The sequence below is a fragment of the Pollachius pollachius genome (assembly GCF_949987615.1).
Source record: "Pollachius pollachius genome assembly, chromosome: 10".
NCBI lineage: Eukaryota > Metazoa > Chordata > Actinopteri > Gadiformes > Gadidae > Pollachius > Pollachius pollachius.
The window spans coordinates 7,933,997-7,948,299 of NC_136943.1; the positions used below are offsets into that span (position 1 = coordinate 7,933,997).

Sequence of the window (14,303 nt, forward strand, 5' to 3'; positions counted from 1 at the left end):
GGCAACGGAGACGGGCGGTGACGGAGGTAATCCGGGCGTAGCGGCGGCGGAGCGCGGACGTGATTTACTGCCGCGCCGCGGTTGAACTCCTGTGTTTTTCCCGCTCATGTGACCCCCCCTAGCTGCGGGGTTAACGACAATGTACATCAACCTTTATATTCCCAATCCAGCCCCGGCCCTCTGTTTGACCTCTCCCATACTACCGCGCGACCTTTTTCTCTTCAGAAAAACATTTTTTTAGCCCGGCTAATTACACGGCCAACCCCAGCACCACCACCTTCAAACCCCTCCTCCATCCCCTCACCCTTCACTCCCCCTGCCCCCAGACGCAAGCGCCAAGCCCCAATTCCCCACCCTTAAATCTCACGTACTTTCCCCGGCTTAACCACTGCTTCTCTCACCACCCCTCATTAGGGCTCTGCAGGAGGGGGGGGTGGGGTGCGGTTTGGCACCCGGGGGAGGGTGGGAGAGATAAGAGAGAGAGAGAGGGCTTTTCAATAAGGGCTTTAGGCCGGGGTTGAATAACACGAGAGCTGACCGTCCCTCCTACCTTCTCCATTAAGGAGGCACTCACTTGATGGGAGATTTGTAGCCGATACGCTGATTTACATGAGGGAAGGGAAGGAAGTGGTGGGGCTTGTAAAAGGCTCCCCCCGCCGCCTCCTCTTCCCTCCGGGACGCCATCGATCACCATCATGCGGCGTGGTCTGAATATAATGAGTTGTGGTGGAGGTGAGGTGGTGGAGGTGGGGGTGGCGGTTGTGTTGACAGAACACAAATAGATGTGTTGCATGATGGGTATATTATGTCCATACACATCTACGCGCTCTCATTGCCTCTTAGCCTTTCACCGCGTGCGTCGTTTATAATTTACAGTTCTTGATGACTGAGTTTAGAAATATTGTGGGCGAATACGTTGGCGTTTTTTATTCTTGCATCGTGTCTTGCATTGTATGTGCAAACACACTTTAATGAAATAAAATAGCTAACATGAATAGATTCTGATTTCGATTCTGAATTGGATTAGAAAGTGAAAGTGAAAGTAAGATCGCTTTTCGGCTTCGGCGCACACAGCCTCATGCTAACGCTGGGAACATTCAGGGGCGCGGAGAGGAGGAGAGACGCTAGCGTTTTTCTGCCACTTAAACTCTCCAAGCCAATCCAGAAAATCAATAGTGTCTATAATAATGAGTGGCCACGGAGCAGCTGTGACCTCGCCGGCCCGACAGCCCGGCACGGCCCAAAGTCAAAGCAACACGCTCGGCCAGCGCGGCACTGCTTAGCCTGCTGATCCGATGGGCTGACATTAAATAAAAAACCCAACCCCTCCCCCCTATCCCCTCTTCTCCCTCCCCTCCCTCCTCCCTGGTCTGTCCGATCCCAGCTTGCTAAAACATGAAAGCTGAGAGGCGCACAGCACGGCCGCTCGCCCGCACACTTCTGATGTTGCACCACCCAACAAACCCTTTTTGTTAGACGCGTCTACACACAGCATTGTTTCCGCGTGAATTTGCGCTTTTTCCTTGTTCTTTTACTCTTTGTATCATAACTCGACGATCTTACTTCACGTGTCACCGACAAACACAACGAAACCGGAGCACATTAGCTCCGCCGCGCCCGGGAGGGAAGAAGCATCAGGTGTGTGTGTGTGTGTGTGTGTGTGTGTGTGTGTGTGTGTGTGTGTGTGTGTGTGTGTGTGTGTGTGTGTGTGTGTGTGTGTGTGTGTGTGTGTGTGTGCGTGCGTGCGTGCGTGCGTGCGTGCGTGCGTGCGTGCGTGCGTGCGTGCGTGCGTGCGCGTGTGTCTGTGTGTGTGCTCTCTCTGTATGACCTGGTGGCGAGTACACCAAGCGCCAGAGGAGGGGGATACATCGGTTACGGGGGCGACAGCAGTGGCTGGGGCCCCTGAGAAACGCATGAGAAAATAATAAGAGGCGGGGCTAAGCGAGCGCCGTCTCTGGCGAATTAATTGCGCCCCCCTTGTTTTGCGGGAGGAGTTGCTATTCTCAGCCGTGGAGAATGCAGGGACCTCGAGTAGCGTGGTGGAAATAGATTCTTGTCTCCACCCTGAGGGCACCTGAATGTGTCTTCTCAGATTTGGTGATGGCCCGCTCTGTGATCACTGAAGCGCTTCAAATTACACGCGCGGGGGAGAGGAGAGGAGAGGGGGAAGTGGAGGTCCACACGGCGGAGCCCAAGCTCAAGAAAAAGAAGATAGAGATCCATTCATCTGCCTTTCGCTATCTACCTTTTTGCATCGGCGCTCGCAGTGCTCGGAGAGCGACAGAGAGAGAGAGAGTGCGAGAGAAAGAGAGGTAGAGAGAGAAACAGAGAGAGAGAGAGAAAGAGAGAGAGAGAGAAAGTGAAAGAGAGAAAGAGAGAGAGCGGTAGAGAGAGAGACAGAGAGAGAGGTAGAGAGAGAGACAGAAAGAGGGAGAAAGAGAGGTAGAGAGAGAAACAGAGAGAGGGAGAGAGGTAGAGAGAGAGAAAGAGAGAGAGACAGAGAGAGGGAGAAAGTGACAGAGAGAAAGAGAGAGAGAGGTAGCAAGCGAGAGAGAGAGAGAGAGAGAGAGAGAGAGAGAGAGAGAGGGAGAAAGTGACAGAGAGAAAGAGAGAGAGAGGTAGAGAGGTAGCGAGAGAGAGGGGGGGAGGGGTAGCGCGAGAGAGAGAAAGAGAGCGAGAGCGTTTGCAGAATAGGCAACGCAAAAGCTACTCAGCCTGGAGCGCGAGAGCCAAGGCTATAGGTGTTAACTCACTCACAGTGGCGGCGACCCTCTTAACACAACCCAGGTGAGTCCTGTCCTCCAGCCAGGCATGCCTGCCACCGAGTGCACGGCTCTGTCAGGGGGCCGACGCGTGTGTTGTATTCCAATTGCCGCGTCTCCATGGCAACGGCTCCCGCGGGGGTCATTCCGCCGCGGTGTTTACCGCCGATATTATGGACCAATACATGCGTACACAGTGGAGGCTCGCGTGACACGTGGTCAAAACCAGACGGGAGACCCCTCGCACGCGCACACACACCATACACACACAGGCATTGGGAAATGCACACACACAGGGCCGGCTTCATCACACCTGGCTGGCCAAGGTCAGAGGGAGGTCAGCAGGTCGCGGGGGGAGGGGGGAGGAGCCGTAGGACTGGTTTATAGTGCTGGGGCCCCTATGAACACATCAGAGGGAATCTGAAAAGGCCATTAAAACGCCTGCTTTTATGGCTGTAATAATCCCCCCCCCCCATCCGGATTAAGTGAGGGGGTCGGCCAGGCGGGGGGGGGGGGGGGGGGCTTTCAGCTAATGCAGGGGGTTGCCACTCTGAGGGTGCAGGGACCACAACACAAACACACACACTGTTGTTGCATACTGGGGCGTAGGTGGTGCTAGCTCACTGCCCACAACATGGGGCCGGGGCCCCGGCACAGTGTGTCTAAGGTATCAGGGCAGGGCAGGGGCACGAGGGGAGCTCTGCTCTTGTTGCTATGGATACGACAACAAGTAGAACAGGGGGTGAGCGCCGAGTGCACGCGGCGAAATTGAGTGAGTGCACCTCAAACAAAGAAGGTGAGGAAGTGCCTTAGTTTGTCTGGGGGAGCAGAGTGTGTGTGTGTTTGTGTGTGTGTGTGCGTTTGTGTGTGTGTGTTTGTGTTTGTGTGTGAGCGTGTGTGTGTGTGTGTGAGCATGTGTTTGTGTGTGTGTGTGTGTGTGTGTGTGTGTGTGTGTGTGTGTGTGTGTGTGTGTGTGTGCGTTTGTGTGTGTGTTTGTGTGTGTGTTTGTGTATGTGTGTGAGCGTGTGTGTGTGTGTGTGAGCATGTGTTTGTGTGTGTGTGTGTGTGTGTGTTTGTGTGTTCGAGGGAGGAGGGGGGTTCGAGGGGTAAGGCAGGGGGTTGGCGGAGTGAGTTCATTTCTTATATCTTTAACGAGAGTTCTCTAACTGCGCAGGGACCGTGGGCAAACCACCACCATCAGCAGACTACTGATGTGATATCATCAGGGCTTTCCCTCCCGAGTCTTTTTAAAGTTCTAATGTATCTCTGTGATGATTGAGCTTCCTCCAGGCACGGCTAACCTCTGAGCCGCAGCATATTTCACATTTAGAGGGGGTGAAGAGAATAGGGAGAACAGAGCCTATGGTATCAAACCGATTTCTGTCCAAATAATTAGGGTGAGCACTCCGTTCTGACACGTCCGACCAGATTTGAGGGAGCACAAGCCGTTTCATCATTCTTGTATTTCTTATTTTCTATACAGGCTGTACAGATTGTCAGCATATCCCTGAATGCAACACTGTTTTACCATTGGTATACTTATTATGGGAGCAGGGTTTGGGGATATCAGTATATATCACAATATCATTATGGATCTAAAATAGCATTCCAGTGTTCAACGAAGCATTATAAAATTGAAGCTATCTAAGCTATAGTAGCCGACTTTCAGAAGAGCTTTTACCATCTCTCGTTTTCACATTCCAAGCCTTCCCCTATGTCTTTTATTAATAATTCTTAGCAAGGCCATATTTCTTAATCCTCATTAATTAAGACTACATAATCGGTATCACAATAAGTCAATACCCTCGTTTAATTACAACGATACGACATCACTTGAAGACGATAAATGACCATATCAAATTTCCACTCAGCCCAATTTAGCAGCAAAGCACTCTGGAGACACTGCAGGGAATATCTGACTTTATGTTATTAACATATACCATGCAGAAACATATAATTATACAGAGCAGCAGAGAGAGAAAGAGAGAGAGGGCGCTAAGATCAGGCTTCCTTTGACCCGTGAGCTCAGCACACAACCTTGAAACAACGAGATTGTATCCAAAGTTACAAAAAATGTTAATCTCGCAGTTTTATTTGTCGCACTTTTCACCATCGACGCCGCAATGTTCATACGAGCATATGTGTGTGTAATTAGATAAGGCAGCGACTTGTCCTTTAATGCGGCAAATCAAATTAACTAAAGACGCCACATCGATTTTTTTTTTGTATTCCCTAAATTATTCATATTCACTCCCTGCGAAGCAGCCAGCCAGCCAGCCAGCCACCACGGAGCGATTCAGAGTCCTCTGCACCACTGCTCCCTTGTTCCACAGACACGCCCGTTTGTTGTCTCAGATGAATGTTTGCCATTACAGTGCACGAAACTGATCGGCGTGCGGAGAGGAAATGTGTGTTGTTATGGAGATTCCAGGAACTCCTATTAAGTGCAATTGTTCTGCCCTGGGTGTTGTTGTGTTGATTGTTGTGTGTGTGTTTTTATGTGTTTGGGACTGTGTTTGTGTGTGTGTGTGTGTGTGTGTGTGTGTGTGTGTGTGTGTGTGTGTGTGTGTGTGTGTGTGTGTGTTTAGGACTGTGTGTGTGTGTGTGTGTGTGTGTGTGTGAATCTAACTTTCTGTGCCTCTGTATGTGTCTGTACATAGTGTATGTGTGTGTGTGTGTGTGTGTGTGTGTGTTTAGGACTGTGTGTGTGTGTGTGTGTGTGTGTGTGAATCTAACTTTCTGTGCCTCTGTATGTGTCTGTACATAGTGTATGTGTGTGTGTGTGTGTGTGTGTGTATGTGTGTGTGATTGCTGTGCATCTAAATGTTTGTGCGCGTGTATGTCTGTGCACGTATACATGTACGTTTGTGTGTCTGCGTGTATATGTGTGTGTGTGTGTGTGTATGTGTGCGTGATTATGTGCTTGCATCTAAATGTGCGATGAGTGTGTGTGTTTCTAAATATGTGTGTATGTGTGTGTGCATCTAACTGTATGTGTGTATGTGTGCATGCAAATGTGTGTGTGGGTGCAGCTCTGCACCGTGAGGCTCCTTGCAGCTGACGTGCCCGAGACGTCTCTGGCAGCCCCATTGATGTGCTGTTCTCTGGCATGTTGAGCATGGGGGAATCAATATGACCTTACCACCACCAACCCGCTCCTTTGAAACCTAATTACTGATATTCGGCTACAAAGTCATCATAGCCAGCCTGTCAATATTCATTGGGGATCATTACGGGACTAATAAAAGAGATTATTTACGTGGCTGCTAGGCTGACACCGGCTCATGCCCAGGGACTCAACACCGGCTATTGCAATTCACCCTCTCTCTCTCTCTCTCTCTCTCTCTCTCTCTCTCTCTCTCTCTCTCTCTCTCTCTCTCTCTCTCTCTCTCTCTCTCTCTATCTGTTTCCCTCGGTCTGTCTCTCTGTGTCTCTGCTTCACATCCTCTCTCTCTTGGTTCTCTCTCTCTGTTTCTCTCTCTCTGCACCTTTTCCCCCCTCTCTCTCTCTGTTTCTATGTCTCTCTGTCTCTGTCTCTCTGTTTCTCTTTCTCTGTGTATCTCTCTCTCTTTGATTCTCTCTCTGCACCTTCCCCCCCTCTCTCTCTCTGTTTCTATGTCTCTCTGTCTCTCTGTTTCTCTTTCTGTGTATCTCTCTCTCTTTGATTCTCTCTCTGTCTCTGTGCTTCTCTGTCTCTCTGTTTCTCTATGCGTGTGATTCTCTGCGCCTTTCCCTCCCTCTGTTTCTCTGTCTCTCTGATTATCTCTCTCTCTCCTGAGAGATTACTCACCTGCTCTCCTTCTCACTCACTCTCCCACTGTCTCTCCCTCCCTCCCCCTCTCCCAAGTCCTCTCAGGTACTATTAACCTCTCTCTACCTATTCAGACACACAGGCACGCACACACACACAAACACAGAAACACACACAAAATTACACACGCACACACATGTTCTTCCTCCCCCTCCCTTCCCGTCATCTCACCTCTCCCAGAGGCGTTGACCTGAAAAAAGAAAAATAAAGGACAGCAGAAGAACGTCCGGGGGTCTGGGGGGGGGGGGGGGGGGGGGGGTCAGAGGCATAGAGATTTCATCTGGCATGGCTTTTAATTCCTTTGGCATTGTTGGAGTATCTTGACCCTGCCTATTCATTCCCACACCCCCAACCATATACACACGGAAACACACACAGAAGCACACACACAATCACACACACACAAACACATACGGCGCTGCCAGGTCCCTAGACCCCAAAAGTACCTGAACTTTGCTCACTTCATCACCACGTTGAGACCCGCAAAGATATTTCATGACATTTACAGAAATGTCTTGCCGGATTCCATCTTGCCTTCATCCCCCTCTCTCTCTCTGTCCCTCTCTTAGTCTCTCACTCTCACACCCAGTCTCTCTCTCACACTCTCTCTCTCTCTCTCTCTCACACTCTCTCTCTCTCTCTCTCTCTCTCTCTCACTCTCTTGCTCTCTCATAATCAGTCTCCCTCTCTATCAGTCTCTCTCTCTCTCTCTCTCACAAGCACTCACTCTCTCTCACAATCAGTCTCCCTCTCTATCAGTCTATCTTGCCCTCCCTCTCTGTCTCTCTCGCTCTCTGAAGCAGAATAGTGCTTCTTGGCCAGTCATTCTGTCTTTCAGGGCCACGTAACGGTGCTCACAAAGTCACTTCCGCGGCGACTCAAGTTATTGCACGTTCCTCCAGGACCACTGCCGCGTGCTCACTGCTGGCACGGTGCTGGAGCGAGGCAGCAGGGAGAAGTGTGATTGTAGGAGATTGCTATATGTTAATTCCTTCAATAAATCAATAGCCTCACTGTAATTGAAATGGCTGGCCCGTTCAGGGTTATACGTACCAGAGGGAAACAAGCGAAACACTGAACTCTGTAGGGGGGATGCAGTACTGCACCCCCCCCCCCACACACCTGGTGTGGGGGCACCTTATGTTTGTTTTACAGTCTCTTATGCATATTGGCACGCATTCTTGCATTTGTGTGTGTGTGCGCATGTACACACAGGTATTGACTTCTGTATACTTCACTCCGCCCTTCAAATACATAGACACATGTACACATGCACGCACACAACCACACACACGCGCACACACACACACACACACACACACACACACACACACTTTCACACGCAGATACACGCACACGTGCACGCCCACCCACACACAAACAAACAGTGTCCGACGCTAACAAACGCGTACAGAGGGGGGGGCGTCTCCATGGCTCCCTTTAGTGTCTTGATTAATACTGTCCACTTTGCATCAGCGCCCTGGAAGCTAATGCCAACGGCGCTCGCCTTCCCCGAGCAATTAGCAACGGGGGGGCTCCAGCAGCGCCGGATTATCAACAACCAGCCCACTTCCTGATGCGCGCCTCCGGGGCCCGCAGGCCCTCACTTATTCATACGTGTTTACACTGGAAGCCCTGCCCCCCCCCCCGACGCCCTGATGTGGGTGGCTCTCCCGTGGCGCGAGGCTCGAGTTAGGAACATCTGGAAATAGAGAGAGAGAGGGACGGGTGTGTGCGTTGGCGTGTGTGTGGAGAAGACAGGGTGGTGTGGAGAAAGTGCGGTGCGGTGCGGTGGACAGATGTGCGGCGGTACACACTGTGACGGCTCGGGGAAGATTGTCGGGGACTGCTGCAGCCCACAGCTGTGTTCTGAGAATACCGCTGTGAGCTGCTTCTGGTTAAACCACTATGGGTTGAATTCATTACTTTTGTTTCTATATTTGTTCCGTATGTTTATTCATCCCTTTCTTTTTATTCTATCTGGTCTTCAAATTTGGGGTAATGAATGTCATTTGCGGTTCGGCACTCCACGTCTTCACTTCATGTAATTAGTTGCCTCATCCCGCATCCTAAACTCTGATTAGCGTCAAATTCATTGTCCATTAATGGCCACGAACAGCCCTGGAGTGAACCCTCTCTCTCTCTCTCTCTCTCTCTCTCTCTCTCTCTCTCTAACCCTCTCTCTTCCCCTGTTCTCCTCTCCAGGGACCCCAACAAGCCGGTGCCCCAGGACACCAAGTTCATCCACACCAAGGCCAACCGCTTCGAGGAGGTGGCCTGGTCCAAGTACAGCCCCCAGGACCAGCTGTACCTCCACATCGGCCTGAAGCCGCGCGTGCGCGACCACTACCGCGCCACCAAAGTGGCCTTCTGGAAGCACCTGGTGCCCGAGCTGTACAACATCAACGACATGTTCCACTACACCTCCACCACCACCAAAGTGCCGCCGCCCGAGACCACCCAGAACACCCTGTCCACCAAGCGGACCGCCTGGCCCTTCAACACCAAGCGGCCCCCCATGTCGCCGGCCTACAACAGCGAGGACAAGGACGGCTGGAGCGAGGAGGGCGAAGAGCCGGGCCCCCTGGTGGTGGAGAACCCGCGGGATTACTCCACCGAGCTCAGCGTCACCATCGCGGTCGGCGCCTCGCTGCTCTTCCTCAACGTGCTGGCCTTCGCCGCGCTCTACTACCGCAAGGACAAGCGGCGCCAGGACTCTGGCCGCGGGCCGCCCAGCCCCCAGGGGCGGCAGGGCGGCGCGGCCAACGACATGGGCCACCACGGGCCGGAGGAGGAGATCATGTCACTGCAGATGAACCAGAGCCACCACGAGTGCGAGGTGCAAGGGGGCAACGGCAACAGCGAGGCGTCCCTGCGGCTGGCCTCCCTGCCCGACTACACGCTCACCCTGCGGCGCTCGCCCGACGACATCCCCCTGATGACGCCCAACACCATCACCATGATCCCCAACTCGCTGGTGGGCATGCCCAACCTGCACCCCTACAACACCTTCACGGCCGGCTTCAACTCCACGGGCCTCCCCCACTCCCACTCCACCACGCGCGTATAGCTTTAAACGGAAGGGCGGAGGGTGGAGGAGGAGAAGGAAGTGGAGGAGGAGGGCGTGGAGGAACGGAGGGGGATGACACTATAATAAAGGCGCAGAGGATTGTGTTTTATAAATATCACAGGGAGAGGAACGGGAAGCGGCGGGAGGGGTTGTTTGGAGAGCACGGCGGCAGGAGACGGATTTCAGAAACGTAGAGTGATTTGACTCGACTTTTACTACGATGGGGGAAGTCTCCGCGAGCTCTCTGTGGATGTCAAGTTGTGCAGAGCTGCCAAAATCAAACTGCTTTTCCTATTCCCCTCGACAGGGACGGGGATCTTTCTGCAGTGTGTTTTTTCTTTCTTTATTTTTAAAATTTTCTTTTCTAAATAATCATTTTAAAAGCGTTTTTAAAAAAGCAAGACTGATAAGACACAAAACCATTTTGTTTTTTTTTCTGAAATTCATAACAAAAAACAAAGAGAAGTGCTTTTTATTTCCCATCCCTGGCTCCTAAGGGAGACTCCTACTAGAACAATGGCCTCCACGTCGATAACCGCAAGATGTTTTTAATTGCTTTATTTTCTTTTTCTTTGCGTTTCGATGCCTTACAACAGTGTATTTCTTTGTGTTTTGCTTTCTGCCCCCGAGACTGTTCCACGTTGGCCATGATTAGCGTTGACTCGAGACTCTCTCACCAACGACAAGGTGCTCAACAGGACATGCAGATACAGAGAACTCCAAACCCTTTTCTTTCCACAGCCCTCACAAACGGTCTTATCTTCCCCTCTTGTTTTGTCTCATTCCTTTCTGGTTTCTTTTGAGCTCGTCTAGAAATGGTGAGTTTGGAGACAGACTCTGGCCCAGGAGATGACATGACAGAAATAAAAAAAAACTATGTTGCTGTGATTGTTTTGTTAAGAAAAAAAAAGTGCATCTTTTACAGCCAAGTTATGTGTTACGCTCCAATATTATCTTCACAAAGCGTGTGTTTGTGTGCACATGGGGGGGGCTCTGAGCACCTGTGTGTGTGTATGTGTGTGTGTGTGTGTGTGTGTGTGTGGGGTAGGGTGATTGGGTGCATGTGCAAATGGTGTGCCGTTTGCAGGGCTGCAAGTGTGGTTATGAACTTGAGATAACGGAAAGAGTCATTGTCTGCATTCGCAAGGGAGAGAGCAATCGGCTTGTATTGTGTGTGTGTGTTTGTGTGTTTGTGGGTACTATACACTTATGTGTGGGTGCGCGCGTGTGTGTGTGTCTTACCCTCGTGTGTGTGTGTGTGTGTGACGTGTGGGGAAAGTGTGTGTGTGCGTGTGTGTGTGTGTGTGTCTGTGTGTATATGTATGTGTGTGTGCATGTATGTGTGTGTGTGTGTGACGTGTGGGGAAAGTGTGTGTGTATGTATGTATGTATGTATGTGTGTGTGCTTGGGAGTTTGTGTGCATGTATGTGTGTGTGTGTGTGTGTGTCAACGCACCTGGTTTGACCTCTGTTCTGCTCTGTTGTGTAGTTAGTGTGCGTTGGGGGCTGAAGGGCTGGGTTCTCCCCCATGTTGCTGATTTCTGTTCACCCACGGTGGTGTTTCTGCTGCGTCCCTGGCCGTCTGTCTGTCTGCGAAATAGCACTTTTGTTATTTTTAAAAGTTATATATGTCTAATTTTTTGCTTAAAGATTATGGAATAAATCTATTATTTTACGTGTAAAATAAATAAAAAAAAACTAGATGAAGACTCAACTGAACTAACTGACATGATTCCATTGACTTTGTAAGAGTTCCTCTTGAACAGGGGAAAGGGGGCCTGTTTGCGCTGAATAAACCTACATCAGCGCACACTTGTATTTCTTTGAATATATATATATATAAATATGGGCATACATACATATATATATAGGGCTTCTATGAAGATATTGTCCCCATTACAGAACAGAACAGCTAGTTTCACCATCAGACAGTGGAGCACCAACATAAACATTAAGGCTATTTCTATGTACTGTCGTTTCTTCCAACACCGTATAACCACACTTGGCCTGCTGGGTGTCTTTGTTAAAGCTCTATATGTATATTTATGTATAAATATATTTAGTATTTATTTATGTATACCAGACGCATACATGCTGATTGTGCCATGTGCCAAATTAAAACTGTAAAAATGGAGAAGTTTGCACTAAACTTTTTGTCATCCCTCGATCAAAGTCTTCTCTTCCTGCCATTTTTCGCTTTCCTCTCCATTTCAAGTTGAGTTAAAAGAAAAAGAGCTCTATCAAGTACAAGTCTCCCTTCAGGACTTCCTGCCTAGCGCTTCTCTCTCTCTCTCCCTCTCCCTCTCTCTCTCTCTATATATCTCTCCCTCCTTCACTCTCTCTTCCTTTTCATCCAACCTCCTTCCCACTGCCGCTCAGTGAGAAACCCTTTGAGGTAAAGCAGGCTAACAGCTCGGGGCCTATCTGAACACAGAAACTCCACATTTGACTACAATTGCTGTGCAGTATAGCCGTAGCCCACGTTGGCACAGCAGATTGCGCAAAGATTGGCCTCACACATGAAACCGTCCTTGTGTTATTCCTTATTCTTTTGGAGACAGCGAAGACACGGTTGAGTTTAATTCTAAGCCTTCCTTTTTTCATCAAAAGTGTTTTCTATGCGCCTCATGTAATTCCCTGCTCTCTTCCCTGTGTATCCCTAATGTATTGTATTTTTTTTAAGTGTGCTTGACTCGGGCACTACTTATGAACTATGGCCACTTATCCTATGTCAAACCCTGCTCTTTGGGCATTCATCGTGTGTCTTTAACGCTCAGAGAAGCAGCAGAGCAAAGTAGAGCCACACTGGACAGGTCACCGCTTATCTCGACACACTCAGCAGACGCACAGAGAGAGGGGAGGGCGAGAGAGAGAGAGAGAGAGAGAGAGAGAGAGAGAGAGAGAGAGAGAACCCAAGAAAGAGACAGATAGAAGAGAGAGTTAGAGATTGATCGGAGAGAGCGATAGAGAGAGAAAGAGAGAGAGAGAGAATAAAGAGACAGATAGAAGAGAGAGAGTTAGAGAGACGGAGCGGAGAGAGAGGGGTTTTTAGGTTTTCTTAAAGGGTAAGTGCTCATCCGTTCCATGCCTCTCTGTGAGTCATCTGAGCTACTTGTCAGCTCGAGCAGAATCGTAGACTAGCGGCAGATATAATAACATTCATTTAAAGAATAATAACAATAATAAACACTGGGGATTTGGTTCATTTGTTTGTTTTGATGCTGTTTGATCGTTGCAGCGAGCCAATGTCGGCTCTATGATTTCGTTCCTGTTCTCTTGAATTGAACCGAGAGACATCTCGTCATTGGGAAAAAATCTGTTATTTTTCTTCTCTTACTCACTGAAGTTCATGTAAAAACAACAAGTCAGCTCTATAACCTATGGAAAACTACATACACACAGAGTGGATTTTCACCAGAATCTCCATCTGTTTTGGCTGCTGGAATGGTGCAGTCATGAACATGCTTTGACCCCGGTGCTAAAAAAAGCATCCAAACCTCGCCATGCTCGCCCCTCCCCTTCCCTCGTGCAGCTTTAGCATTTCAGTGACTCTAACCTCTATCTGTGACCACAAGTCTCTGTCAACTGGCACAACCCCCAACACACACACACAAACGAGACAGGAGGGGCTATGGAGGTAGGGGCAAAGCGAGCAGCATGGGAAGGCAGCAGCACCAGTCCTTCTGCTCTCTCTCTCAATCCCTCTCTAACGCCCCTCCTCTCTATTGCTGTCTCTGTCTCTGTCTCACTCTCTTTCCCTCTATTGCTGTCTCTCTCTCTCTTTCCTTGTCTCTCTTTCCAGGTCTCTCTCTTTCCCTGTGTCTCTCTTTCTCTCTTCCTCTCTCTCGCTCTCTCTAGTTCTCTCCCGATATCTCTCTCCTCCTCCGAAGCGGAGCAGATGTCACCGATGTCGGCAAAGATATTCCTGGAGGCCTGAGGGGACAGGGGGGGGGTATACAAACACAGAGAGGAGACGCCTAATTAGTGCCATACCGAGACGGGGCGACGAGGAGCGGCGGGGGGGATGTTGGCGATGCGGCGGTTGTGGTAGTGATGGCGATGGTGATAGTGGATGTGGAAGCACCACCCCCCCCCCCCCCCCACCATCTTAGAGATAAGGGGGTCAACCCTCTCTCGTCGGAAACCTGCAGGCTTCATGATTAAAAAACAAGCAAAGAATTACTTCCTGTGACAGGAATAATGAATAGCAAAAAAGGCAGCGTGTGCATGCGGGAGAGAGAGGCAGAGAGATAGAGAGAGATGAGAGGGGGGAGGGAGAGAGGCAGAGCGAGAGGTAGAGAGAGGCAGAGAGAGAGGTAGCGAGAGATAGAGAGAGGCAGAGGGAGAGGTAGAGAGAGAGGGAGAGGGGGAGAGAGAGGGGGGGGAGGGAGAGAAAGGGGGAGAGAGAGGGGGGAGAGTAGGGTAGGGAGAGGAGAGCGAGGGAGATAGAGAGGCAGAGAGATCGAGAGAGAGGGCGAAAAAGAGACAGAGAGGGAGACAGAGGCAGAGAGAGAGACGTGAGGGATACAGGGAGAGGGAGCGAGGTGAAATACTTTGCACATGCAGTTGGGTTTCGGAATTCAGTGATGGTGTTTGAAAGTGACATCATTTGGGGGGTTGGCTAGAACGGCCCTGTGGGGATCGGCGCTCTGCCTCGACA

General features: G+C 50.2%; 1 protein-coding gene across 8 annotated transcripts in view; it reads left to right on the plus strand.

Annotated features, from left to right (window-relative positions):
* nlgn3a (neuroligin 3a) overlaps positions 1–9,643 on the plus strand; it is a gene marked incomplete at its 3' end in the record, with an annotated part of 101,743 nt that extends 92,100 nt beyond the window's left edge. For all 8 annotated transcript variants that reach the window (XM_079745021.1, XM_079745019.1, XM_079745022.1 and 5 more), the window contains one exon: positions 8,779–9,643. In XM_079745021.1, coding sequence (XP_079601147.1) covers positions 8,779–9,643 — 865 coding nt within the window. The remainder of the gene's footprint in view (positions 1–8,778) is intronic.
* Between the last annotated feature and the right edge of the window lie 4,660 nt (positions 9,644–14,303).